This window comes from Lonchura striata, chromosome 18 (assembly GCF_050655825.1).
Source record: "Lonchura striata isolate lonStrDom1 chromosome 18, ASM5065582v1, whole genome shotgun sequence".
NCBI lineage: Eukaryota > Metazoa > Chordata > Aves > Passeriformes > Estrildidae > Lonchura > Lonchura striata.
Genome location: NC_140720.1, coordinates 14,871,293 through 14,899,262, shown reverse-complemented (window position 1 = coordinate 14,899,262; position 27,970 = coordinate 14,871,293). Strand labels below are relative to the sequence as shown.

General features: G+C 57.3%; 2 protein-coding genes across 6 annotated transcripts in view; one reads left to right on the top strand and one right to left on the bottom strand.

Annotated features, from left to right (window-relative positions):
- The window catches only part of LOC146765845 (uncharacterized), a 189,074-nt gene that overhangs the window by 147,290 nt on the left and 13,814 nt on the right, over positions 1-27,970 (top strand). The window lies entirely within an intron of this gene.
- Positions 238-27,027, bottom strand: RNF157 (ring finger protein 157). Of its 5 annotated transcripts, XM_021541686.4 has the most exons (20): positions 26,795-27,026; positions 20,724-20,842; positions 17,512-17,600; positions 16,150-16,296; positions 15,506-15,623; positions 15,342-15,408; positions 15,172-15,215; positions 14,746-14,793; positions 14,421-14,492; positions 13,782-13,941; positions 11,780-11,892; positions 10,791-11,029; positions 10,587-10,695; positions 10,299-10,410; positions 9,690-9,892; positions 9,492-9,557; positions 9,081-9,129; positions 7,494-7,604; positions 3,028-3,068; positions 2,341-2,580 (listed from the first exon to the last, which is right to left on the bottom strand). In XM_021541686.4, exons 1-19 carry the CDS (start codon positions 26,880-26,882, stop codon positions 3,028-3,030), a joined length of 1,995 nt encoding a protein of 664 aa, XP_021397361.2. In that variant the 5' UTR covers positions 26,883-27,026; the 3' UTR covers positions 2,341-2,580. The 5 variants fall into 5 exon arrangements, with proteins under 5 accessions (XP_077643470.1, XP_021397361.2, XP_085413113.1 ...); XM_077787344.2 differs by lacking the exon at positions 3,028-3,068 and having other exon boundaries at positions 238-2,580; XM_085556987.1 differs by lacking the exon at positions 7,494-7,604.

The following is a 27,970-nucleotide window of genomic DNA, read 5'->3' as shown; positions in this document are numbered from 1 at the left end:
CTTCCTGCAGAGGTTTAGTTTGCATTTGCCCCTTCTCCATCCTGGCAGTATTTAGGATAGTTGGGAATGCAGGTTGAGAAGTGTTTTAGGACATTTGGATCAGCTGGGCTGTTTTGGAGAAGGTGCCTGGGTGACAGGTGAGTGGGTGCTCCCAGCCAAAAAGGGTTTTTACACACCACATCCCCCAAACCCTGACTGCCCTCACCCTGCCACCACAAAATGACTCTGGACACTTCGTCCACGTAAGATACCCTTTATTAAACATACTCTTAAAATCCAAAACATGCTCAAAGCAAAATCATAAGCAGCAATCTGGTTTCCTTCCTTAAATCCCTGACACGTGGGTCGCTGGAACAAGGGGCTGCCACCTTCCAGCCCACGCCGCGCTGGCAGCTCCTGCCTGCCCCTTGTCCCTTCTGGGTGGCCGAGGACGGCACTGATGTCACCCACGCCCAAATCCCGTCTCTCCTGTGCCACCCAGAGGATGGATTCCTTGCTGGCAGCCAGGCAGCAGCACCGCTCGGCCACAGCATCCTCCCGGCTCCTCTCCACCCAGCGCCCACCCCGTGTGTTTGTCTGGCCGCTCCTGCAGCCTTCTCACCGCTCCGAGGAGCCAGAAAACCCTCACGGTCTCTCCTAAGTCCTCCTTGTTCTGCTGGCAGCCACAAGCAGCCTGTGCCAGGGTGCCAGGCCAGCTGTCCTTGTCCCCTTTGAAACCACGAGGAAGGTGGGCTTTGGTAGAGGAGATGCTCCTGGAGCATCAGCCCGGTTCTCTCTCCCCTGCCCGTGCTGAGACTTAGGGGAGAGATGGCTGCCGTGGTTTTCTCAGCTCAGCACGACCTCCAAAGCTCTCCCTGTGTGGTGCTGTGGCTCCTTCAGGCTGGGACACCCAGCACGTCCCCCCAAACAGGGCACAAGGCTTGTCCCCACCACTTCAGCCCTCCCTGCTGTTTGCAGCTCCCACCTCGCATGCCACAGGATGGCCTTTTGGAGATGTCACCCCCCTCACATCAAGCGCCCAGCCCTGGGGTCCCAGGGAGGAATTTGGGAGCTGTTGAGCTTAGAGGAGACACAGCCAGCCCAGAGGAGAGAGCAGTGGGATGGCTGGCTCCAAACCCACCTCTGGCAGGACCCACAGTGGGGCCACAGAGCAAGCAGCTACCATGGCTTTGGCTGTGAGCCAGCCAGAGAAAACACCCCCAGCTCCAAAAAGGGCTGCACCCCTCTTTGGGAGCCACAGCCATCATCAGCACAGCCTGTGGGGGTGGCACTGGGAACCTGCTTCCCACACCACCCCCTCCAGGGATGCTGCTTTCAGTGCACGAACATCTCTGTGCTAAGGTGGCTCTGAAACACAGCTGTGTCCTGCAAAGAGGAGGTGGCCTGTGCTGCCACAGCCATGTGACAAAACCAGGTGGGGAAAAGGGAGGCTCAGCTTCCCACCCTGGGCTGCCCCAAACAGCCCCAGAGCCCGCTAGCTTGGGATGCAGGGTCTGATGGGGCTCCAAGTGATTTCTGACTGTCCCTGGTGCTCTCTGGAGCAGAGCCTGGCACTGCCAGCGGCCCCACCAGGCCCCCAAGGTCTGTGGCTTTATTCCTCCTGCTTTACTATCCCTGTGTGTCTGCCCTTGGAGCAAAATCCACTTATGCTGTCAGCCCAGAGGGATGGGATGGAGATGGGGGCAGCTCCCACACCCTCACCCACCCCTTGCTACAACGTGTTACGGGGAGGGCAGGATGGGTGGCATGGGGGTGACACTTTTGGCACTTGTTCCAGAGAGAGGGCACAGCCCAGAGCCCTGAGCTCACAGCAGGGCGGAAGACAGAGAGGATAAATTGTCAGTGCCCCACGGGCTGGTGACTGGGCTGGGGGCAGTACCAGGCCTCCTGCCCACCCCTGCCACACCTCAGGGGCCCAGAGGCTGCTCAGGAAAGCAGAGGGAGGGGAGCTGTGGGGGCACCATTACTGCCACTGCATTAATGGGGACATCCCGTGGCCTGGGCACAGTGCACGGCAGGGCAGGGGCATGGGCCAGCAAAACTGGGGTGGGGCTGGTCCCCCATGAAAGTCAGCAGCTCATGCACCAAGGATGCCAATCCCAATGCTCATCCTACAGCACACACCCCTGAACAGCATCCCCCATTGTCCCCACATCCCAGAACTGCCTTGGCGAGGTGACCCTGTCCCATCTGCTCCACACTTTGGAGAGAGGAGCCTGGGGGTGTAAGATGACTGGGGGGGCAGGAGGGGACCCCAGCTTGTCCCTGTTGGGGCTGGAGAATGGGAAGGTGCTAGTAGGGAGCTCCAAAGTAACATGGCTTTCAGCCCCCACAGAAAAGTCGAGGTTACCATCTTTTCTTTTGAAAATCAGTCCTGGTCCAGCCAAGGGGTGGCAGTGACGATGCCCACGGTGCCCAGACACCAGGGTCCCCCTGGGTGGGCAGGGGTGTCTGTGCACCCACCGAGGCTGAGCCCTCACTTGGGCAGGGCGGCCGCTGCACGCTCCGGCTCCCAGGGGCCAGGGGGGCAGCGGGGCCAGGTCTGCTGCAGCCCCACGTTGTTGTTGGCTGCCTCTGGGCCTGGGGGGAGAAAACGGGGATTAGGGGCTCCCAAAGCCCACTGGTGCACTGGGCTCATTTCTCCATGGGGGATGCGATTTATTCTCCCAAGTAACGCCCACCTCCCCAGCCCCCCGTTGGGTTTTGGCTGCAGTGAAGGCTGGGGGGTGCCTGCACTTACCTCTCCAGGCTGGGGGAGCCCCTCAAACCCCCAGTTCCTCAGGAATGCTGAGGGGCTACACGGGAAGCACAGCATATCCATCGCTGGGTTTAAATAACCCAAACGCAGGGGGCCACCCGTGCCCCCTGTGCCCAGCCCACACGCAGGTGTCCTGTGGGGCTGCAGGCCTGGCACCAAGGCACGTCCCCTTCTGAGGGGGACACCAGCGATGGGTGACAACCCAGTGCCAACCCCCCCGGGGGACGGGGCACGAGGCAGGTGCAGCTCTGGGGGTCTCGTGGTCTCACCTATTCCTCAATGTTAATGGGGCAGGAGTCCGGCACGGCGGCTGCGTGGCAGGAGAGACCAGAAGGCACACGGTGAAGGGAGAGCGGCGCGGGGACACGGGGACATGCACACGAGCGGCTGACGGGGGGCCCGGGGGTCTCGTCGCCTGTGAACGGGTCTGGGAGGATGGGGAGCTGCTGCTGGGCACGGGGTGAGGGGTCCCCATGCGTGGAGCCCCCCGGGGTTTCGTGCCAGGGGGAACCGAGGGGTGGACATGCTCGTGGTGCGGGGGCAGCCGGGTGCCCACGTGCCTCCTCTCCAGCTGCAGGCTCCCAGTTCGGGCAGCAGCCCTCAGCTGGGGCTGGGGGATGGCAGAGCTCGGCCCCTGGCTTGTGTCCCACCTCCAAACCCACCAGAGGCTGCGTGGTGCCCTTAGGAAGGGGTGCACCCCTAAGGCAGCTTGGCTGCACCCTCCAGCCAGGTTAAGCCCTGTGCCCAGGGCGGCTCTGAGCTGGAAGGACTGTGTGAGGCCGTGCCAAGGCCAAGGGCTGAGGCTTCCTCAGAGGGGGAGCAACAAAATCCTGCTGCCTGCTGATTTATGGGAGGCGACAGCTGCCATTTCGAGTGGCTTTTCACGGCGAGCTCAGGCTGGAGAGCGAGGCACGTTAAGTCTGCAGATCCCGGGGGGAATGGATAATTAAACAGGACCACACGTACACGCACACGGAAATCCCATTAAGAGCTTGATACTGCCTCAGTCACTGCAGTGCTCCAGTGCAGACACACAGCTCTGCTCAGTGCACCCTCGAGAGGCTGCCGAGGAGCAGGGCTGGGGCAGCAGGACACGGTCTGGCCCTGGAGCAGAGTACCAGCCCTGTGCCCACCCATCTCCCACCCCTTGTGCTGCTGGAGGGGTCTGCCCTGCTGGCAGACCTGCCCTGGGCACATCCAAATCCCATCCTGGTGAAATCTGTGGCTTTAAACCAGCAGGAGCCCTCAGGGGATTTCAGGTTCTCCACAGCATCTCCCCAGCCCCCCCACCTCAATGCCAGCCTTTCTGGCAGATGTCTTTCCCCAGTTTTTCTTTCCAAAGCTGTTTTTCCACCCTGCCCCCAGCAGAGGCTGTGGCCAGAGGATGCTCAGAACACCAGGGACAGCCCCTAAAACCCGTGCTCTGCAGGATCCACATAAGGTTCTAGTTAAACCTCGTGTCCTAAAATCCCTGCAGTGTGGACTTCTGCCTCCTCACAAAGCTCTTTCCCACCAGATTAAAATCTGCAGAGATTTCAAAAGAAGCTTTGAGGAACCACATCCTGCACCTTCATCCATTAGAGAGAGGACAAAAACATCATTATCAAATGCCACCAGCTTGGAGACTGCCCAAGAGACTTGAGAGACTTGGAGATGGAGACCCTTGAACACCACAGATCTCATGGGCCAGGATGCAATTCCCTACAATCACTGAGTGGGGCTGTCATGAACTGGGTACAAGCCCTGAGAGATTTTATGAACGATACAGCCAAAACAAAACCACAAAACATGGAACACCCCCAGTCTGTCTCACTATGAGCCTAAAGGACTGTAAATTTAAATACACAATACTGATCTTAACTCCTTGTGATATAGAAGCTGACTGTACTCTAGATGGCTTAAGGGTGCCCAGCATACCCTCCACAACTGCTCCAAAAACTTCTCCAAAACCTATAAAATCAACTCTGAACATTTCAAGCTCAAATTGGTTGAACAACAACAAATATTGGATGCAGAACAATGTTTCTGCTCTCAGACCAAAACATTCATCTTTTACAGGTACCTCCTCTACTGGGTGGTAGACTATTACCTCACACATCTAACTGATATATTGGGAACTGGAATAGGAGCATTGAACAATATCAGTCTTGAAATACTGACTGATCAGCTGGGTGCAACCATTAATAATTTGAACACTACAGATCAACCCTTAAGGTCTTCCTTATCTGCTCTTAGAAACACACAGTGATAAGCTTCAAATATCAAAAATATTCAAATGCTAGTGACCAACTGGCTGATGGTCTGGAAATTGCTCAAAGCAGTGTCTTTAGCACTCAGCTGTATTCCAGCTCAGTTGTGGTTACACTCCTCCAGTTCTGGGATAATCACTGAATGGGAAAAGGGACTTTTATTCATTAAAATTTGAAAGGGCATTTCAATTTTGGTGGTCTTCAATCAGATTTTCCTATGCCTCCATCACCAGTAAGGTCACAGCGTTTGTCTTAGCAATACAGAGTGCTTCTGTATATACCAAGCACCAAATCCTTGTGGTAGGAATGGGATTCGATCCATTGGAGCACTGAGCATGGGCTTTTAAGAATAATCACACACCTGCATGGCAAACCACTGATGTAGATTGCTGTTGTGAGAGCATGACAGGGATTTATAAGTGAAATTAATATTTTGATAGCCTAAGCTGTGTGTTTGGACACAGAACTGTGCCTATCATTTTGAAATGTCTCCTGATAATGACCCTGAAACCATCCCAGTGTCCATAGGATAAGGGAATGTGTGTCTAAGAACCCTTTGTGACAATTGAACAGTGGGTGACACAAAGATACAGCTTTGTTAGCAGCTTGAATCCACATATTTGTAACTTCACCTGTAGAGCAGGCGGTGACTTCAGCTACTCCCTACCAAAAACTGTGCACCAAAATGTAGGCTAGATGTTTTATATGACACTTTGCCTACAACCCCTACTGGAATGGATTGTTAAAAACTGGCTAAAAACTGCTGGAACATCCTGATCTACACAAACTGGTACAACTCAAAAAGGAAAGTCAGAAAACAATGATCATTGTCCATTATTATGTGGAAAAAACGCCTCATATCCTACAGCGACTGAAAAGGGATGGAGAACATAGTTTCTGCCATTCCCAGGGGACCATGGACAGCCCCAAAGCCTCCACTCTGCACCTCCTCAGCTTTTCCTCACAAATGCTGAGGCTGGATCACCCCTCTCATGCAGCACAGCTCGTGCTGAGGGCTGCAGCTGCCGGACACAGGGACAGCTGTGGTGGCCAAAGGATGGAGAGGGCATCCTTGGCTGGGCTCAGCTCCTGCACGCCAGCCCAGGCAGGGGACAAGGCCAGTGCACACCTCACAGCAGAGCAAGAATTTGACCCTGTGCTGGAGCCATCTGGGCTGCAAAGCTCCCCGTTCCTCATCCTCCCCCCAGCACAACCAAGAGGGATGCAGTCAAGGCTGGCTTTGGCTGCTGCCACAGCCCAGGGATGCTTTGCCAGGCCCCCCAGCAAAGCAGAGGTGCTGCTGGGACACCCCCAGCTCCCTCCCCAGGCCAGCAGGACTCAGCCAGCTGCTCACAGAGGGTGATGGAGAGGACACAGAGCTTTTGTTGCAGGCGCCTGTTCCTCCCCAAGAGCCTCAGCCGTGTTTCTCCAGCACAGAAACCACCAGGAACAGGCAAGGCAGCAGGAGAGGAGGCTTTCCCAAAGGAGCAGAGGAGTAGAAAGGATTTCCCCTCCCTCCAGTGGGTTTCACCCACCCTCTTGGCTCTCCAGCACCTGCTGCAAGTCTGGGGCCTGCCACAAAGTCAGCTGAAGGGGCAAGGCACAGGCAGAGTTGCTTTCAGCTTGTCCACAAATGTATTGACTGAGACCCCACGGAGGGGGTTGTTTTGGTTTTTGGCCCGTTGCCCCACACACAGGCTGAGGAAGCAGAGCCTGCAGGGCTGGGCAGGGTCCCCAGCCCACTGCCCCCTTCCACACAGGGGCCAGGGGTGTTCAATACATTTGGCACCTCTGGGCAACTCTGGGCAGGGAAGGGGCACAAGCGTGGGAGGAGAAAACCGTGTTGGCACAGAGCGAACATGAACTTTCACACAGACAGAGGAGCCTGGGGGGGAAGGAAGAAAAAAAAGGGATGGAGAGAGGCTGGGAGGAAACAAAAGTGGAAGGAGGGTGGAGGAGAAATCATGAAGAAATGGGAAAGACAGATGAATGCTGGGGCTCTGTAGAAAGATGACCTGGTGGACACACCCCATCTCCCTGGCCTTGGAGGAGGACAAGGCAGGCATCTCCTGCTGTACAGCTGGACTGCCTGTGGATCACATCCCATCCCATCCCAAAATACTGCTGTGCCCACCACAAGCCTGTACCAGGCTACAGCTGTGCCACACAACCACCTCCCTAAGGAGGACTGGTGCCTCCTGGGGTGCCTGCAGCCCCCTGGCCAAGGGACAGAGAATCCCAGCAGAGCAAGTCTGGGGACATCCCAGTCTGGACAGGCCACCCTGACCCATGGCTGGTGCTCAGCCCCACAGAGGGAGGGCTGGAGGGGTGCAGTGAGGACAGCCTGGCAGGGATGGCAGTGGCCAGGATGGTGGGAATGACAGCGATGGGAGAGGAGGGATGGGTGCAAAGGGCTGGGGGGATGCAGGGAAGAGTGGAACTGTCCCCCCCCACCCCAAGTTCATGTTCAGCAGACGGCCACTCACCAGGTAAGCAGGCCTCAGAGCACAGTTTATTGTCCAGCGCTTTCACGTGTGCGATGCCCGTGTCATTGTTATTGTCACACCTCAGACCGAGGAAAGCGCCTGTCCTCGGGCCTGGAAGGGAGTTAAGGCAGTTAACGCCGCGGCCGGGCCGGGGCTCGACGTCGCCTTTGTGCACAGCGGGGTGGGATTTCTGGGGCTTCTCCTCTCCCCTCCCCAGCCTCTTTCAAAACAAAAAAATGACACAGAAACGATGCATCGGGGTGGGAGCGGGTGAAGAGTGGACAATAACGCCTGGGCACGGCCCCAGCTGCTCCTCTCCTCGCACCGGCCGCATCGGAGGGCAGCGGAACAGCGACGATGCGGCCACGGGCACGAGCGTGAACCTGCCCAGGGTTCAGCCAAACCTTCCCTCTGGCACAGCCAGGCTGTGGTGGCACCCATCACCTCCTGCAGGAGCCCCTCCGGCACCAGAGGTGCAGTGAGAGCTGTGTGGATGCCAGGAAGAGGCAGTAGCTGGATGTGTGGGGCAAAAGAAGCTGTAGCCAAGCTTTTGCAGGGGGGATGGAGGCTTTTAGGGATGAGGGAGGTAACCCTGCTTCTTAGCATCGCTTCTACGAGAGATCAGCCCCCAGGTTCTTACCTGCATCCATCAGATGCAGGTGACTGAACCTCGGGAGGGATGTTCCCAAACATGCCAGTAGCCCTGCTGAGAACAGGTGCAGGACTGTCCTATGGAGAAAGGCCATCCTGCTCCCAGAGTTGTTGGGATGCCCATGGATGTCCAACCACAACCCCTGGTTACTCCTATGTGTTATACTTGAGTGTCCCCATCAGCACGAGCCTCTCTGCAGGTCAGAGGCCATGATTTGGGGATGGGTGTTCCATGAGTGTTCCTGCTTTCCAGCTTGGCTGAGCATCCGGCTTGGATGGGGAAATAGTTTTTTCATGCTTTTGCTAAAAAGAGACTTGGAAATGTGGGAGGGGACACACTGTGGGCCTCCCTGTTGCCCAAAAACAATCCAGGGCAGTTGGTGGCCAATGGCATGGAGGTGACCACCTCTCTCCTTGGCTGTCTGAGCTCAAGGGAGGAGGTGAGAGGAGCCCTCGATGTGCGAGTGTTGACTTGCAAAAGCACATTGAGGACAGGCCAAAGAAAGTGAGGAAAGCATCCTAGAGGGAACAGCTCTGCAGCCTCTTGCTATGGGAATCAGCCCAGACACTGATTTCTACAGGGGAGAGTTTCAGAGACGTGAGTAAAGACCTTGGTGAGGGAAAAAATGCAGAAAGAAACCTCTTTCCCATTTGGCTCCTTGGAAAAACCACTGGGTCCTGCACACCAACCACGGCCTGCTCCATGTCCCACACTGAGCTCTTGGGGTCCCCGTGGCTGGCTGGCTCCCCCTCCCACTGGTGTTCAGCCCCCCGTGGGTGTCCCCACTGTGACAGATGTTCCTCTGACTCCAGTGCCCGCGGGGTCCCCAGGGCTCTCCCTGATGGCAGCGGGGAGCTGGGGACAGCACAGCACCTCCCACTCGCTGTGACAGTGAGCTGAAAGTGGGGGGACAGCAGCCACCCAGGGCCTTTTACCGTCTTCCTGCGTGGGAGAGGCGTCCTCGTCCTCCAGCACATCGTTGCCCTGTGGCACAGGCGAGAGGCAGCGAGTGTTAGCCCGGGGCTGTGCCAGGGGCTGTCCCCAGGCCCCTGTGGGGGAACATCCCTGGCCCCCATGGATCAGGATGCTAGTGGGGCACTGCCCCACAGCCCCATCCATCCCCAGGGCAGCCCACAGGGACATGGATGCGTGGGCAGACTGTTCCCCACCCCAGCTCTGGGGGAATGTGGTGCCAGCTGCCCAGTTTCCCCCTTCATGGGCACAGCTGGGATCCCCCCATGGTGCTGGGTGACACCACAGCTCCCAGTTATGGGCACAGCTGGGATCCCCCCACGGTGCTGGGTGACACCACAGCTCCCAGCTCCTCGTGGCATGGTTACGGTTACCTCGGCATCGCGCTCCTCGGCAGAAATGCTGACAAAATTCAGATCTGGGGACTCCACAGGTGTTGACTGTAGGAGGAAGGTGGGAAAGAGGGAAGGAAAACAAAAAGAAAAGTCTGGTGCCAGTGGTTTTGGAGGAGGAGTTAGATCCCATGGGGAAGCTCTCCAGCCTGGGCTCCCCCAACAAGCCCCAGTCCCCACCTCTCCATCAGAGGCTGTGGCGCTGGCGGCCGTGGGCGAGGGGAGCATGTCTCCCTCCTCTTCTTCCTCCTCTTCCTCCTCTGTGCCAGGGGCGATGTAGGAGCCAGACATGGAGGACATGGTGTCGGTGCTGAGCTGGGAGTGCTGGCTCTGGGAGGAGGCCATGGACATGACGGACTGAGCCAGGCTGCTGCTCACAGGCTCTGGGGGAGAGCAGGGGCTGAGGGGGCCGCTGGACCCCCCCACCCACTGGTGGGAGTCATGGCACAGCACCCACTGATGGAAGAGGGGCTAATGAGGAGTAGTGGGGTGCAGAGGAAGAACTGGCTGCATGCCATGGGGATGTGATGGGTGCAAAGCTGCCAGCAGCAGGTCCCCAGGGCTTACAGCTCCCTGTTTCTGGGTCTACAGGGTGACAAAACAGGCATGATGAGTGCCCCTGTGACTCCCATCTCCAGGTCTATAGGTGACAAAGGAAAGGTGACACCCTAGGGCTCCATCCAATGTCCATGGCAGGGTAAGAAGGGGCCATGCCACAGTGTGACAGTCCTGAGATCATGATGCCACTCTCCTGCCCTGCCAGTGCCTGTGAGCTCCTCCATGCTGTACCTTCTGGGGACGAGATGGTGGAGGACAGGGGTGTCCCAGTGCACGAGGACTGGTCGATGGCTCCTGATGATGACAGGGTGAGGTTTTCACTCTCGGGCGTTGCACCACATTCCTGGAAGAGGAGCCCACAGGAAGGATGGGATAGGGGATATTCAGCATGGATGGCCCATCTCCTCCAGGCGTTCTCATGGATGGAGGAAGAGCCAGAAGGGGCAACTCCAGCCAGTCTCTCCAGTCCCAAGCCTCCTCCAAACCTGCTGCCCGGCCAGTGCCTTGGACAGTGCTCACCTCCTCATGCCGGGCTGGGGATCTCCTCCTGGAGACCGTCAGCTCAGACTCAGTGCACGACTTCTCATCCTCCTCTTCGGGCAGGATGGAGGAGTTCTGTGAGATGGACCTGGCCAAAGGGGCAAAGCAGAGGGATTCACCCGTGCCCACAGCCCCCAGACCCCCCGAGCACCCCCAGCCTCCCGCACCCACCCTGGTACCCACTTGGAGATGCTCTTCTTCAGCCTGAGTCCCGGGGGGCCGCAGTCGGGCAGGCGCTCGAGGGGTGCCAGGGCCCGCAGGGGGGGCGGGGGGCCATCGGTGCCGTAGGAGGGCAGGGTCCCCACGCCCGGGGGGTGCCCCAGCGCCCGTGGGTGCAGCGCGGCCGGCGACGGCGTCAGCGGCCCATTGAGGGCCTCCAGCAGCGACACCACCTCGTAACCCGGCGGGATGTTCTCCGAGGACTGCGGAGAGGGGGGCACGGGGTTGGCAGCAAAAGGGTTTTAAAATCACGGGGGTTTAGGGTTAAAAGGAAAATTAAGCTTAGTAGGCCCTGAAAAGAAAATAAATACCCTAAGTACATGAAGACCTTGTACCTCGCTAGAAGTGCACCTGTGTAGCTAGTACACGATAAATTATATAATTGTTAGATGTGATGATTGTTTAGTAATTAAATATAATTACTGTTTAATCGTAAGAATAATCATGAGAAACTGTGGTCAGGGGCCTAAGAAAGATCACGAGAAACTCGTGTCAATGTATACAATAGAACAGTATAAGTTTAATAATTAATATGTAAGTTATATAACGATAGAATATAAAATACGTTCAGCTCGAAAGCCGTGTCGGAGTCAGATTTGGGTCTGTATCCCTGATTCCCAGAGCTCTCAATAAAAATACCTGCATATAATCGTATCCCATGATTATGTGTGTTCCTGAACACTAACAGGGTGAGGATCACCCTGGGCCATTTCCTCCCTTGGTCCCTCCCAGTGGGATCAAGATGGCTCAGGAAGAAGCTCAAACCTAGAGAATGGACACCCAGCCAAAAACCTTTCTTCATTTTCTTTTTTTTTTTTCTTTTTTTTTTTTGTAATAGCAACCCTGCATTTTTGCAAGATAAATTTGCAATAAATCCTCTGAGACACACAGATCCCCAAACCTCCCCATCCCGAAGGAAGAGGCCAGGGTCCCACCTTCAGCCAGGCACTGACCGAGTGCTCCTCGGAGTCGGAGGTCTGCGGGGCGATGATGGGGTTGAAGCTGGTGGGTGAGAGCGGGCCCAGCTTTTTCCTCATGGCTCGGATTTGAAGCAAGGCTCGGAAAGCTGTGGCAGCAGGGAAAAAAGGGAGGGGTAAAAACCAGGCATCAAAAGGAGACCTGTCAAAAAATGACACCCCACTTCCCAAGAGGGTATCCCCAGTGGGGCTGGAGGGACTGCAGAGCTGGAGGGTGGGAGATGCCAGCCCATTCCCAGAGCATTGGGTGGGCAGCACCTCGAGTGCTGTGTCCAGTTCTGGCCCCTCAGTTTGGGAAGGACATTGAGATGCTTGAGCATGTCCAGGGGAAGGCAACAAGGCTGGTGAGGGGCTGGGAACACAAAACCTGTGAGGAACAACTGAGGGAGCTGGGGGTGCTCAGCCTGGAGAAAAGGAGGCTCAGGGGTGACCTTGTCACTCTGCACAGCTCCTGAAAGGTGGCTGAGCTCAGGTGGGGTTGGGCTCTCACCAGGCAGCACTGACAGAACCAGAGGACACAGCCTCAAGCTGTGTCAGGGGAAACATGGGTTGGATATTAGGAAAACGTTTTTCACAGAAAGGTGATAAAGTTCTGGAATGGCTGCCTGGGGAGGTGGTGGAATCACCATCCCTGGATGTGATTAACAGACTGGATGTGGCACTGGGTGCCAGGGTTTAGTTGAGGTGTTGGGGCTGGGTTAGGCTCGATGACCTTGAAGGTCTCTTCCAACCTGGTCATTGTGTGAATTCTGTGAAAAATGACACCCCATTTCCCAACAGGGGCATCCCCAGTGGGGCTAGAGGGACTGCAGAGCTGGAGGGTGGGAAATGCCAGCCCGTTCCTAGAGATTCCAGCCCATTCCTACAGCTGCCAGCCTGTTCCCAGAGACACCAGCCCATTCCCAGAGACACCAGCCCATTCCCAGAGACACCAGCCCATTCCCAGAGACACCAGCCCGTTCCCAGAGACGCCAGCCCGTTCCCAGAGACGCCAGCCCGTTCCCAGAGACACCAGCCCATTCCCAGAGACACCACCCCATTCCCAGAGACACCAGCCCGTTCCCAGAGACACCAGCCCATTCCTACAGCTGCCAGCCTGTTCCCAGAGACTCCAGCCCATTCCCAGAGACACCAGCCCATTCCTACAGCTGCCACCCCATTCCCAGAGACACCAGCCCGTTCCCAGAGACACCAGCCCATTCCCAGAGCTGCCACCCCATTCCCAGAGCTGCCACCCCATTCCCAGAGACACCAGCCCATTCCCAGAGACACCACCCCATTCCCAGAGACACCACCCCATTCCCAAAGACACCAGCCCGTTCCCAGAGACACCAGCCCGTTCCCAGAGACACCAGCCCATTCCTACAGCTGCCAGCCTGTTCCCAGAGACTCCAGCCCATTCCCAGAGACACCAGCCCGTTCCAGAGCTGCCACCCCATTCCCAGAGCTGCCACCCCATTCCCAGAGCTGCCACCCCATTCCCAGAGACACCAGCCCATTCCCAGAGATGCCAGCCCGTTCCTAGAGATGCCACCCCATTCCCAGAGACACCAGCCCATTCCCAGAGCTGCCACCCCATTCCCAGAGACACCAGCCCATTCCTACAGCTGCCAGCCTGTTCCCAGAGACTCCAGCCCATTCCCAGAGACTCCAGCCCATTCCCAGAGACACCAGCCCGTTCCCAGAGACACCAGCCCGTTCCCAGAGACACCAGCCCGTTCCCAGAGACACCAGCCCGTTCCCAGAGACACCAGCCCATTCCCAGAGACACCAGCCCATTCCCAGAGCTGCCACCCCGTTCCCAGAGACTCCAGCCCGTTCCCAGAGACACCAGCCCGTTCCCAGAGACACCAGCCCGTTCCCAGAGACTCCAGCCCATTCCCAGAGACACCAGCCCATTCCCAGAGACACCAGCCCATTCCCAGAGACACCAGCCCGTTCCAGAGCTGCCAGCCCCAGCAGGCTCCCCGGGGCTCACGCAGCCTGCAGATGGGGCAGTTGTTGGCCTGGTAGCGCAGGGTGTCGGCGCAGGTGCTGCAGAGGCAGAGGTGGCGGCAGGGCAGGATCAGCGTGTCCCGGACGTCCGACAGGCAAACCACGCACTCGGCGCTGTTGTCGCTCACCTCGTCCTCGGCCACCTGCCCAGGGCACAGAGGGAACTGCTCGGCCCACGTGGCACCAGGGTGGGTGCTCTAAAATACTGGCTGAGTGCTCAGAGAGAGTTCTGCCTGTGGCCATCAGCTCCCTGCTCTTCAAATGACCCCTTGGGACTTCATTCTTCTCCTCCAGGAGACTGGGAGTGAGGCCAAAGGAAACAGAAACCCAAACTTTCACCCCAGTTTTTACATATGAGAGCAGAGCATAAGGCACATCCCATGCTTTGAGCCCCATGCTCCCCATCTAAGCCCCATCTAAGAATGGGGTGGAAAGACCACAAAGAATGGGGGGAAAAGCTCAATCCTTCCATTTTCTGCCTCCACCAGCTCTGATGCCAACACAAAATGTCCCCAGGCATCACCAGCTCCGTGCTGTGATGCAAACTCCTGCCCTGAGCACGTTTCAGTGCTAGGGGAAGGGAAGAGGGGATGAGGGAAGACCCTGGGACGCAGGCACACACCTTGGAGTCCCGTGTGTTGTACTTGTTCTCGATGCCGTAGATCTCCTGCAGGAGGTAGCTCACACCATCCACCTGCAATCCCATGGGGAAGGGGTGAGGAGCAGACACCTTGCCCAGAGCCACTGCAGCTCCTCCTCACCCCCTGCTTGGGCCAGTCCTCCTCCCCCCAAAATCCAGAGGTTCTCTTTGCATTGATAACCTTGAAATTGCACTCCCTGGGAGGCAGGGGCAAGGCTGGGGTTCTTGGGGCCCCCCAAAACCCCTCAGTGCCTCCCCTGCAGGGTGTGCAGGGACACCTGCACCTCAGGGACACCTCAACACTCACCACTTGCTTCTGCTTGAGGGGCTTCACGCAGAAGGTGCCATCACTGTGCTAGAGGGAGGAAAGAGCACATGGGTGGCACCTCTGGGCTGCTGTGCCAGAGCACCCACCCACCCTGTGGCTGCCACTGCTCCCTCCCCACTCCCAACAAGCCCATTTTGTAGGAATTTTGGCTTTTCCTGACAGTCCAGCACCAGGTAGCTGTGGGTGGTCACACACACTGCAAAGCTTGTTGGAGGAAGGAGATGGATTTGAGCCCAAACGTCTCAGAAGTGGGTGCCTAAAATGAGGGAATAGTCCCAGGATTTGAGGAGCAGCCTGAAACATCCCCAGCCCAGCAGCACCATCCTGATTCCCAGGGATTCTCCAGGCTCTTGTACCTGGGGGGTGATGAGGTAGGAGGAGGGGGATGCCCCACTTGGCACTTACCTTCTCAAAGGTGGCCAGCAGCACGTGGCAGTGCCCACTGTGCTCTGCAAGACACAAAGGAACGCGCAGGGCTCAGGGGACGGGCAGAGCCACGACAGCAGTGAGGAAAAGCAGGAGGCTCTGCCCAGCAAACTGGGAAAGGCCATCCCAGCAAGCAACCCCATCCTCACCCTCTCCTTCATCCACCACTGCCTGCACCACCATGGGATAAACCTCACGGTCCAGGTCGAAGCCCAGCTGGAGAGAGACAGGGGAGGCTTGGTGAGATGGAGCAGTGCTGAGGCTTCACCCCACCTCCACCTGCAGGGATGATGGGGGGGCTGGGGGCACCCACCTCCTCCTCGCTCCACTCGGAGGGGGCGATGGTGTGCGAGGGCACACAGAACTGCTGGCACACCCCCCGCTTGTAGTGCACCGTCTCGGACTGCAGGCTGTTGTCCTTGGGGGTGTAGCTGTCCCGTGGAGAGAGGACAGGGTCAGGGCACCACGGGTGTCCCCACACCCCTGCTGCTCTCCCCAGATCACGGAGATGCCAGGAAAATGGAAGGAGGAGGGGTGGGTCACTCCTCCCCTCCCAGATGCCTCTTGGGGTTGAGGTAAGAAGTTCTAAAAAAGGCTAAAATGATCCACAGGGTAAAGTATACACAGGGCAGCCAGCACAGCATAGGAGGGGACAGGACAACTCTACAGACAAGCTGGAGGGGTCTCGGGGGGAAAAATTATTTCCCCTGGTCTCAATTCTGACCTGAAGGTAAAAAGAGGGAGCAGAATGTGACAGGGAAGGAAGTGGCAGAGGTTGGCAAGGACCCAGTGGTGGCACCTGGGGGAAACAAGGAGCCCCCTCCAATCTCAGCACCACCCTTAGCTGTTTCCTGTCCTGAAGAGGAAAGATCCTCGGGGGAGAGGCTCCATGTCCATCAGGCAGGGACACACACCAGGCCTGGGGGGTGACACACAGGCCTGTCTGGGGCTCCTCACCTCGCCACCCCGTTCTGGAATTCCTCAGTTGCCTGGTAGTAGATGGTTATGGCCACACGGGCGTCGGTGTCGAAGGTGAACTCCACGTTGTAGTGCACCTTGGCTTTGCTCACTTCTTCCCCTGGGGTCTTCACCTCCTCCGAGCACCTGGGGGGCACAGCAGGTCCAGGAGACAGGCTTTGGGGTGCTAATCCCCTCGGCACCAAAAGGGGCTGCTGCCCTCCACTAGGGGAAACTGAGGCACAACAGGAGTGCCTGGCACGGCCGGGGTCACGCCTGCAGGCTGGGAAGTGCTGCAGGTTTCACAGATTTCAGCCCTAATCCACATCCCCCCCGCCCTGCCACAATCCCCAGCCTCCCTCTGTTGGAACTCAAAATGTCTCTCAGACATTTTTAGAGGTTCCAGGCCTTGGTCAGAAGCATTTTAGACCCTGGCAGGCAGCTGGAAACAGCTGGGATTTTGAGTTTGAGCCATGGAATGAGTTACCAACTTTGGAGGTGGAACAAACAGTCACAAAGGGTTAGATAGTATAGTAGAAGTTTAGTATTGTACAGGGGGGTTTTAGCACCTGTACAGGGGGTTTTTACTTTGTGCATGGGGGTCAGAAGTTCTAAGATGGAGGAAAGTGGGCTGATCCTGTTCTTCCTCCTTCTTCTTCCTTGCCTCCATGTTCTTGGTGATGTTGGCACTTATGGATTGGTTTAGAGTAGAAAAGCACCATTTAATATAGGTAATAGCATTGGGGAAAAACTGTAAACATCTAATATGTAATATATCGTATAAAGGACAGCAGCAGCCCTGGGTGGGAGAGAAGAAGCAGTCGGGGTCAGAGAGGATGTCAGGGTGTGTGTGTGCCTCTGCCTGAGCTGTGAGCAAACCACAGCAGCCCCAGAAGAAAATCTTTTAGATAACTCGCAATAAACTACCTTGAGACTGAACAACAAGAGGCTGCAGAGTTTTTCTTTGGAAGCACAGGTTGGAGGAGAGACTTTACCACCACATGAGACCCCTGACCAAGCCCGGGGTTCTCACACCCTCCAGCAAAGCCTTTGGAAGGTGGGGGAGGAAGAAGAAGCCAAGCACTTCAAAGGCAGCGCTAAAATCCTTTAATCCTGCGGCACTGCCTGTGCTGGCATGCGGGAGGCAGGAGGGGAAGGGCTGCAGCCCATCCCTCCCTCCATCCCTCCAGGATGAGAGATGCAGGAGGCAGGAGGGGAAGGGCTGCAGCCCATCCCTCCCTCCATCCCTCCAGGATGAGAGATGCAGGAGGCAGGAGGGGAAGGGCTGCAGCCCATCCCTCCCTCCATCCCTCCAAGATGAGAGCCCCGTGGCCAGCAGCCCTGGCAGCCCCCAGCACTCACTTGACCAGGCGCAGGGTGTCCTTGCGGATGTTGATTAAGCTCCTGAGGGTCTTCACGGGTTCCTGAGGAGGTGGAGCAGCATAAGGGAACTAGGACAAGAGAGACACCGGTGAAGGCAGACGCACATGGGGGCTCTGGACCCCTCCAGTGACCCGAACCCAACACCCCACAGAGGGAATTGGGGTGGCCTGGGCATCCTGAGGGGTGCTGAGCAGCTCCTGTTGGCACTTGGGCATCACCACGTCCAAGCATCCCACAGGTGCCACTGAAGGCAGATTAAAGCCTAGGCTGGGCACAGCATGGCTGATGGCACCAGAGGCTTTGCACATGAATTGCCAGCACCGTGGAGCTGAATCCCACTGCTCTCATCCTCTTCAGGAAGGGAAAAGGGCAGCAGAGTCATTAAACTGCTGCTAACGAACTTTTTTATGAGTCACTGAAAGTGCACCTGCAGAACTGAGCACCTGCAGAGTCACCCATTGCAGCTGGAGGGGAGAGAGTGAGAACACGCTCCAGGCTGAAGCTGAGCCGTGTCATGACAGGTTGTGCCACGTCGTGATACGTCCCCTGTTACTCAGACTAATGCAGTCGTCCAAAATTCCTTGTTTGCACCTCACCCAGTCAAACCATACCCAAACCAGCTCCGGCAGGGAAAGCACCCATGGGTGCACCCCCCTCCTGCAGCAGCCAGGGGTGGGTGACAGAGGAGGGAAGGGGCAGCCAGGTCCCCTGGTGCCACCCACAGGGGCCGTGGGGCTGGGCAGGATGGGGAAGTGCCACAGGCAAATTTTGTGCTGCAGAAACCACTTCGGGCTCTTTCACTCTCCCACGTGTGAAAAGCACTTTTTGAGGGTGGTTAGATTTTTTTTTTTTTAATTAAATTTTACAAGCCAGACTTTGCATATCAGAAAGGGGCTATTCAGAGGACGTTTTGCATCTCCTGACCTTCAATCAAGCTGAAACACAACAGAAAAAAAAAAGGGTAACAATTGTGGTGAAGAACCTCATCCACGTGCCTATAGCAACATTTGGTGCAGCTTTTGCTGAAGTGAAATAAAAACCACCCTCAAAAGTCTGTCTTGGGGTTTTTCTACGAGCAAACTCCAGCAGCTTTGCGTGGGCACGGAAACCCAGTGGCACATTTCAACAGCTCCTGGCTTCCCCTGTGTGCCTCCAGCAGCTTCTCTGCTCCTCAGCCCCTGCATGGTGGCAGCTACTTAAACCTGCAACGCCCTTCCCAGCCCCTTGGGAACCCGTTCCCAGCTGGAAAATCCAGATTATCGTGTATCCATGGAGGGGAGAAGCTGCACAGCCTCCAGCGCTGTTCATAGCTCAAAGTGCTCTGCTCATAGAGGACTTGGGACACAATTATTCCTAGATCACCTGGCCCTTAATCCCCAAAATTAATCCCCCACCAAGAAGCAGTGGCCATCCTTAATGTTTCCAGCCCAGCCAGGCTCTCACAGAAGGTCAGAAGGCAAAAGTGTCACAGCCCAGAAGCATCAGGACAGGGCTTGGAGGCAGCATCAGAGGCCCAAGTGCTGCCCGGACACAAGCTTGGACCAGAACCAGCACAGATCCTCCCCAACTCCTCCCTGAGCCCCCAAAACTGGCCTGACCCAAAAGTCCAGCCCCAGAACTGCCCCTGCTCCCCGGGGAGATGGGATCTTTGGCACAGCTCTGCAGCCCAGAGCCATCAGTAATTAAACTGGAGCAGGACAATTTAGCTCGTGATGCTGTATTAATTCTCTCTGCTGTTTCCAAGCTGTTCCTTTGCCTTCCCTGCTGCTCTGCTGACATGGGAACTGCTCACTGGGCAGTTTAGAGGCTTTTACTGTAATCAAGAGGATTTCTCAACACTCAAAGCTGGAAGAGACCCTGAGTGCTGACGTCTCATTTTCTGGGGAACTGCAGAGGAGGGAGAGAAAGGCTCTGCTTTGGCCACCCAGTGTTGGTGTGCTTTGTGGGTGCTCCTGACCTTGGCTCTGCTGGGATCCCTGCCCTGGCACAGCCCAGGGCTGGTCCCTTCCCTGCTGAAGGACCACACAATGCTGCCAAAACACTACCAAAGGCAGTTCCAAGGAGGAAACAGGAACTTTACTGGCAGCAGGCAATGCTTGAGAGCTGGGCCAGAGCACCAGGCAAGTTTTTCTGTTAAGCCCTCACCCTGAATCTTTTGAATACTTAACCCCCCACCAAATTCCTCCAGCCAGTGCTGGTGAGTTGCCCCATTGCTGAGAAGCACCCAGATGTGGGGGGACATCACTCCCAGCCTGAATCCCTGCTCTCATTTCCTCCCTTTCCAAAGGCAGCAAGCACAAAAACCATCTCCAGGAGCCTGGAGTGTAGGGACCCCTCCAGCTGGGCTCCCTTGTGCCCTGAGACCAGCTGGAGCTGGCAGCACCCAGCACTGCAAAACCCATCTGTGCTGTCCCCAGCCCCAACCTACCCCCAGCCTTTTTACTTTTATTTTATTTCCTCCCCTTCTTTGCTACATCTTGGGGAGTAATTTCATCTGTTCCTGTCCAAGCTGCTCTACTACCCCAAACCACACCAGGGCTTCTGTGTTATGCCCCCCACCATGTGCCCTCCTGTCTGGCATATGGCTCCTGGATGAGATGGGGAAGGCAAGAGGAAATGCAGCTCTTGGAGAGGAAATGAGAGAGAAATTGGATTAAATCAGCCCGATTCCCCTTCACCATTAGTCCCTGATAGAAGACAGGCTGCAGCAGGGACCCAACCCTTGTATGAGCCATCAGAGAATCCACTCAGCCGGGCTTGGCTGGCTCTGCCCTTGGAGGGGTGTGGGTCTCAGATTCAGTCAAAGAAAGAAACTGAGAGTTTCTAGCCAGGCAAAAGCCTAGGAAAAAGCTGGGAAAGAATGTAAATAATCCTTTATCTCTCTTGTTGTTCACACTGTTTATAGTTAAGTTCTATCACTGTGCATCAAGCACTCTGCACCAATGCTGTGGGTTGTTTTCACTTCAGAACCAATGGATTTGGTCCTTGCAGAGCTCTGTATAAATGGAGTTGTACTCTCAGCAGCCTTCTGATCAGAGTCTTCTCATTCCCATCCTGCCTCAACAGCAACAGAGGGGGACAGCCAGCAGCCTTGTCCAGCACACCCCATGACCCACACAGCCTCCACTGCTTTGGGAAGGGGCGTGCAGGTGCCCCAGGTCCCCCCAGCCCTGGGTCCCCCCGGTACCCACCACCACGGGCCGGGTCCCCAGGAAGTTGAGGTCGCTGTTCTCGCCGAAGAGGTACCCCTCGGGGTGCGTGGAGTCGAACTTCTCCCCGCCCATGATGAAGTGGTTGGCAAAGTAACTCCCTGCAATGAGAACACAGAGAGAGCCCGAGTGAGGAGGGCTCCAGCCAGGCGATGAAGCGGCACCAAGCCCCAAATTGATGGCTCCGAGGTGACTTTGTCCATTGGTGGCTCCGAGGTGACTTTGCCCATCGATGGCTCCGAGGTGACTTTGTCCATCGATGGCTCCGAGGTGACTTTGCCCATCGATGGCTCCGAGGTGACTTTGTCCATCGATGGCTCCGAGGTGACTTTGCCCATTGATGGCTCCGAGGTGACTTTGCCCATCGATGGCTCTGAGGTGACTTTGCCCATCAGTGGCTCTGAGGTGACTTTGTCCATCGATGGCTCTGAGGTGACTTTGACTTTGTCCATCAATGGCTCCGAGATGACTTTGCCCATCGATGGCTCCGAAGTGACTTTGCCCATCAGTGGCTCTGAGGTGACTTTGTCCATCGATGGCTCCGAGGTGACTTTGTCCATTGATGGCTCCGAGGTGACTTTGCCCATTGATGGCTCCAAGGTGACTTTGCCCATCGATGGCTCCGAGGTGACTTTGCCCATCGATGGCTCTGAGGTGACTTTGTCCATCGATGGCTCCAAGGTGACTTTGCCCATCGATGGCTCTGAGGTGACTTTGTCCACTGGTGGCTCTGAGGTGACTTTGTCCACTGGTGGCTCTGAGGTGACTTTGCCCATCGGTGGCTCCGAGGTGACTTTGTCCATCGATGGCTCCGAGGTGACTTTGCCCATCGATGGCTCCGAGGTGACTTTGTCGCCAGGATCACCTTGCTGGGAGCACTTTTGGTTGAGCTCACTCGCTGAGAGCCCCCAGGCAGGCAGAGGCTGCCAAGGGCCACACTCCCTGCCTGCCCTCCCCTCTTCCAGCATCCCACCTGCTCCAGCACCAGGCTTAAAACGCGGATGAAAAATCAAAACCCCACAATTCCAATAAAGATTTGTATGTTTGTTACAGTGCTAGACAGTGCTAGAGACTCATTGCCCTTCAACAGACGTATGCCCCACTCTAACTCCTGATCCTTTTTTATTACCCTTAACTAATTTCCATATGCATAGAATTTCACAATAGGTCCATGCATATTCATTCTACTAATTTCGTGTTACACTTACAGCTAGTTACACTTATACTCAATTTTTGTCAAAAAGTACAGAAAAAACTCTTAAGTCACTCAACACTGTCTTTGTTCTCTCTTACTTTTTTAGCTTAAAAATTTCTATTCTTTCTCTTTAGCTAAGGCAACTTTGCTAGTGTTGCAGTTACTAAACTAGACAGCATCTTTTACTTATGTTAGCAAGCTCAAAACAGCACATTTCACTTAAATCTAAATCAATTTTTACCCTGCTAAATTTTCACTCTGTCTCAGGCTGGTGGAGGGGCCAGCCCCAGGGCAGCGCTGGCTCCATCCCTGGGATTTAACAGTGCCTGCTCCCCTTTCCCTATCTGGGAAACCCCTGGGAGCCCCAGCATGGCCTGAGCCACCCAAGGTCACCCTGACCTTCATCCATCGAGGAAGAGGAGATGGCCCCTGGGGCAGCCTGACCTGCCTGAGAGCCCTGGAAGAGCCCGGCTGGCTCCCACATCCCCGGGAAGGGCAGCACGGAGCAGGCACACAGCCCAGGGCTGCTCCTGCCCAAAACCTCGTGTGCCAGCCAGGGCAGCGTGGCCACAGCCAGGCACTGCCCAGATGGGCTGCAGCTGCACCAGGAAGGTGGGCAAAGCACAGCTGAGCTGAGTTCTGGCAGTTCTCAGCCTGCAGCCTTCCCTAGGAAGGGCTCACCTGTGCGAGGCAGGATTTTGGGGTCCTGCAGACCCTCCAGGAGGTCAGCACCTTGCCTGCAGAGTGCTCCTGATGAACGCTGGGCAATGACCAGGGTTCTTTCTTCCCTCACAGGGCCAAAACACCAGGAATGTCCCAGCCCCGAGCTGGGAGCAGCCCCCAGGTCAGGCACGTCCCCACTAAAGGAGAGTTTCCTCCCAGGCTGGCCAGGAGACAGCTGGTGCCTGCTCCCTGTCTGTGTGGGGAAAGCATGTTGTGGCACAGGAACTGGCCAGGCAGGAGGGTTGGGATGTGAGGTGGGACAAAAGGGAAGGGTGGACAGGGATGGGGAGCAGCAAGGGGTGAGCAGAAGCACCAGGAGTCAGTCAGATATGGACACAGTGTCCTGCATCCTGACAGCACAGGGACACGGTCCAGCTTATAAAAACCCCAGACACATCAGCACAGATCCATCTGCACCCCCCTGGGGGCACCCCAAAAGGAAACATTTGGGGACCACAGATAAAGGAGTTAAGCCTGGGCTGCAGCTCTGCTTGTGAGTATTGCAATCAGCTTCCAACAGAGGCAGGCACTGTCCCGGGCTGGATCAGGCTTTAATATTGCACTGAGAGCCAAAAGGGAGCCCAAAGCCCAAGGGGAGGGGTAGAGGGGATCTAACTTGGGGCCAGGAAGAAGGAGGGGGGTCACACAGCTCTGCCCCAGGCCCCATGGTGCAGGGATGCGTGGATGCAGTGAGCCCGTTAGCAAACGTTGACCATCAATTATTGATGCCTGCTGCTTTCAGGTCCCATTTTCCATGTACATAATTTATAGGCAGCTGGCCTGGAAGGACTCGGCCAGGTGGAAAAAAAAGCCTCAAGAGCAAAGTGCCTTCAGAGCTGCCTGCAACAGCACAGCCAGGGGAGAACGGGGCCATCCAGAGCTTTCCCTGACACTGACTTGGAGCAAGAGCAGGAGATGGCAAAAAAAAAATGACATTTAAACATGGAGAAAAGCCACCCCAGCAGTGAGGATAAGCTGGGAAATGGAGCACAGGCTCCCTGTGATTGGCCCAGCTGCAGTTTAATGCGTGCTGGGGGCTCCCACAGGATGGGCAGAGCAGGTGAGGACCACGCTGCCATCACCCAGTCTCTCTGCCAGGGGTTGGGAGCATCCCTGGGTGCTGCAGGCTCCCAGCACATCCCCCAGAGGCTTCAACTCCCTCTTGACAGCAGGCAGAACCAGCTCTGTGCTGTCTCCCAGGAAAGGTCCTCCTTGCTGTCAAACAAGAGGCTGGAGGCGTGCCAGGCTTTTCCAGGGAAGCAGCAGCACAGGAAAGCCCAGGGCATCGGCAGAAGCACATCAGTGACTCCCTGGACAGGGCTGGGGGGCAGGGAAGCACCTTCCCAGCCACAGCCACCTTATTATGGGCTGAGTGTAAATCCAACACCTACTCCCGGGGCAGGAGAGCCTGTCAAGGACAGCCACGCCTCGGGAAGGGCTGCACAGAGCAGCTGCTGGAAAGGAGGAATAAACCCCAATTGCCTGAGGTTCCTGGCAAAAAAAAAAAAAAAAAAAAAATTCTGGGTATCCTGCATATCTGCTGGCACCAGCACACATCTGGCAGCTCCTTTTCCCCGTGAGTGCCAGCAATGCCACCTTGTCCAGCTGACAGAGAAGGGTGAGGACCTTGTGTGTGCTGTGCCCATGGCTCTGGCAGTGACACGTCCTGCACTGTGCCTAAGCCACCGCTGCCCTGCTGGGCTCTGGTACTGCAGCCTCTGACTCTCCAACGTTACAGCCCCACTCTCCAAAGCTGCCAAAACAGAAAAGCTCATTCCCAGCTCATCCCCACACTCCTGGTGAGGGAAGCACCGGGTTTGCACAGCCTGCAGTCAGCCCAGGCTGGTGGCCGTGGCGTGGTGCTGGCACAGGGTCACCCTGCGGCCGTGGGTGCCAGCACAGGGTGCTGGGATGGGCTGGTGAAAGGCTCTGGGTGCCTCTGCCCCTGGGCAGCCCTGGATTTAATTCTGTGCTCTAAAGAGGGCAGCCAGAGCCAGCGGCAGCCGGAGCTGAGGCCAAACCCTGTCCACAGCACTGCTGCGTCAGCGCCCGCCTGCCACGGCTCTGCCACCCCCTGGGCTGTGCCCCCACGACCGGGGTGCCACTGCTGCATTAATCCCGTGCTCCTGCCCCCAGCCAGGGCCCTGCTCACAGTCCCACGTGCCCCAGGGGAGCTCAGTGCCAACCTCAGCCGGGGACAGCACCTGAAAGCTGGAGACTTGCCCCAAAAGCCATCCCAGCAGCCAGGCAGTGGGCTCCATCTACAGCCCCTGCTGGCTCTTCCTCACAGAGGTGCCACAGAAGTAAATCTCAGCCTTTTTTTGAAAAATTATGGTTCAACTAATCCCCTTGACACTCTGTCTGAAGGGGATGGGACTCCCAGGATGGGGAGATGCTAAACTGGGTCAGGACACAGCTGCCCTATTCCCAGGGGCTGCACTGGCCATCACGAGAGAGCCCACAGCCCAAGGCACATCACAGCCAGAGGGAAATGCCCCAAGGTCCTGTGAGATTCCCCCCCAGAACCACATTTCCAAACCAGTGGCTCTTTCCAGCTGGCTTTTGAGGTGAGGGAAGTGCTGCTGCCACAGCAGAATCAGCTCAGCTGCCCAGCACGTCCTCCCTGGGCTGCCGGCAGCGCTGAAGGCAAATCCCACTCGGATTAAAGGCAAACCAGCCATAATCTCCCAGGGCCACCAGCCTGCCCTTGTCCCAGTGCAGATGGCTGTGTCACCTGGGCACCTCCTGCCCTTTCCCCAAGGACCCTGGGCAGCACCAGGACCAGACCCCAGCAGCGGGACCAGGCCAGCTGAGCACAGCCAGGAGCCCCAGGCTCCCCCTGAAAGATGGGGTTAAGCATCAGCCTGGTGACCTCTGCAGCTGAGATGAGTTTGGAAGTGCTCAGCTGGGTGCACTTGCACCCTCCACCCCTTCCTACCCAGATATTTTCAGAGCCCCTAAATAAGACAGGGTCCTAAAGGGTAAACTTGTGATGCATGGAGACACCGTCCCTACCAAGAGCAGCCCCAAGGATGGGCTGGTCCAGCCTCACCTGGCATCAAAGTGACTTGAAGCCATGTCAAAGGGGGAGCTGGGGGAGCCCTGCGGGAGGCCAGGCTGTCAAGGATCAGCCATCTCCAGCCAGCTGTGCAACCTATTTTAGATCAAAATTAAAAAAAAAAAAAAGGCAAGCACAGCTTTTCAGGACAAGCGCAGGGTTTGTCCTGGCTGTAATTCTTGCTAAGGAGGTCTTTGGTTGTAATTAGTGAATAATTTGTCACAGCGCTAACGATCCCAGCGTTTTCCTTATCCTATTAACTACCAAAATAGTTCCCTATGAATAACATTTAGTGCTGTAAGGACCCTGTGCCATCTCCTCACGTGCACACACGGTGCTCCGGGGCATCACCCACCGGTGCCGGTATTTCTGCGGCTCTGAAGCGCTGCCCACCCAAGGGCTGGAGCCCATCACCCCTCCCCAGCCCCCCCCGGACACCCGCTCAGCCCGGCCCTTGCAGGGGAAACCGAGGCACAGAGGGGAGGGACGGATTTTCCAAGGTCACGCACAAGGTTTGAGACAGGGCCGGATTCTGGAGCGGGAGATGAATCACCAGCCTGGAGGCAGGAGAGGAGCCGGGAAGGGGAAGGCTCCCCACGGCAGGGGCTGGGGTGCTGCGATGGGGCACAGCCCTGGGAAGGAGGGATCCCCTCCAATCCCTCCCAGCCCAGCCTCCCTCATCCTCCCGGGAATTTAAACCCAGGATTTTCCCGAGCAGCCGGCACCGGAGTAACCGGCTATAAAAAGCGCCTCCGGAACCCGGTGCCGCAGAGCACGGCTACAGAAATCATGATGGGAATAATGTCATTAAAGTCGCGTCAACTCGGCCAAGTTTGGGAAGCGGGCTGTACCGGCAAAGGGGCGCCCGGAGAGGGGTGACCCCATCGCTCCCGCGCCGAACTCACGCAGGGTGCCCCGCACCAGACCCAGATTTTCAGGGTGCCCCCCCCGTGAGTCAGAATTTGCTTTGGGGTGCGCAGGGTCACCCCGCCCGGAGCAAGGTCCTGGCCGGTGCCTGCCCGACTCGCTCCCCTCTCTCCCTCCCCATCGGCGTCCCGGGACACCCCGGGGGCTCACCGGATTTCGGGGGGTATCTGTAGACGGAATTAGCGGGGATATCCACTTCCTCCACCCCTGCGTTCTGCCGGCTGGTCAGAGCCCCCATGGCCGGGCCGGGGCTCAGCGGGCGGGGGGCGGCGGGGAACGCTCCCGCCCGGCACCGGCACCGGCACCGGGACCGGCACCGGGAGCGGGAGCGGCGCTGGCGGCGGCCCCCGCCCGCAGCATCCTCCGCTCCGCTCTGCGCCGCCTCCGCGGCACCGCGGGGCTGCGACACTCGGGGCGGGGCTGGCATCGGCCGGCACGCCCCGACCCGCCCCGCCCCGGCCCGGCTCGGTTGTGAGGCGAGAGGAAAGGATGCTGCCGGGATCACCGTGCCCCGGTGTCCGCCACCCGCCCAGCGGCGTCCCCCTTCAAGTGCCACTTACCTGTCCCCCCGCGGTGCACACGCGTGCCCACGGTGCCACCCACCTGCCATCTCCCGTGCCACCCGGTTTGCTCCGGTACCCTCCTCGCCATCACCCGCCGCCCTCAGTCACCCCGCAGTGATTCCGCCCACCACGGCCCAGCCTCCTCCCACCCTTGCCCCCAGCCCCACGGAGTGGGCGGCACCGGGCAGCAATCCCCGCTCAGGGACCCCCAGGGGCAGACGGGGCATGTCCCTCTGTCCCTGTGCCCGCCTGGGAGAAGGACAAGCCCCCGCTTCTCCCGGCAGGTTATAGAGGGGAGGATGTTGTGCAGATGTTGGCACAGGGAATGATCCTCTCCAGCGGCGCTCCAGGGGCGCAGAGCGCTGGGCAGGGCCAGGTTAGAGCCCCCCGCCAGTGCACATCCCCACCATCCCCACCATCCCCATCCTGCCCTCCCCGCTCCGCGAGTTCCTCTGGAGGCAGGAGCCGCCCCAGTGCACCCCGACACTTCCCCCAGAGTTCGATTACTGGGAAGCACTGGTCACCTCCTCATTTTGCACAAGAGGAAGGACGGACCTTTTGACCGCTCATTTAAACCCGCCGGTGATTAATTAGCCCGGCAGCGGCAGTTAGCGGAGCATCACATGATTTTGATTTGAGTTGATAACACGAGTGCTATAAATATCAAACGGGAGATGTGCAGGGGGGCGGATCGGCTGCCCTGATGTCCTCGGCTACTCAGTGGTGACAGCAAAGGCCGTCCTGGGGCTGCCCCCTTCATCCC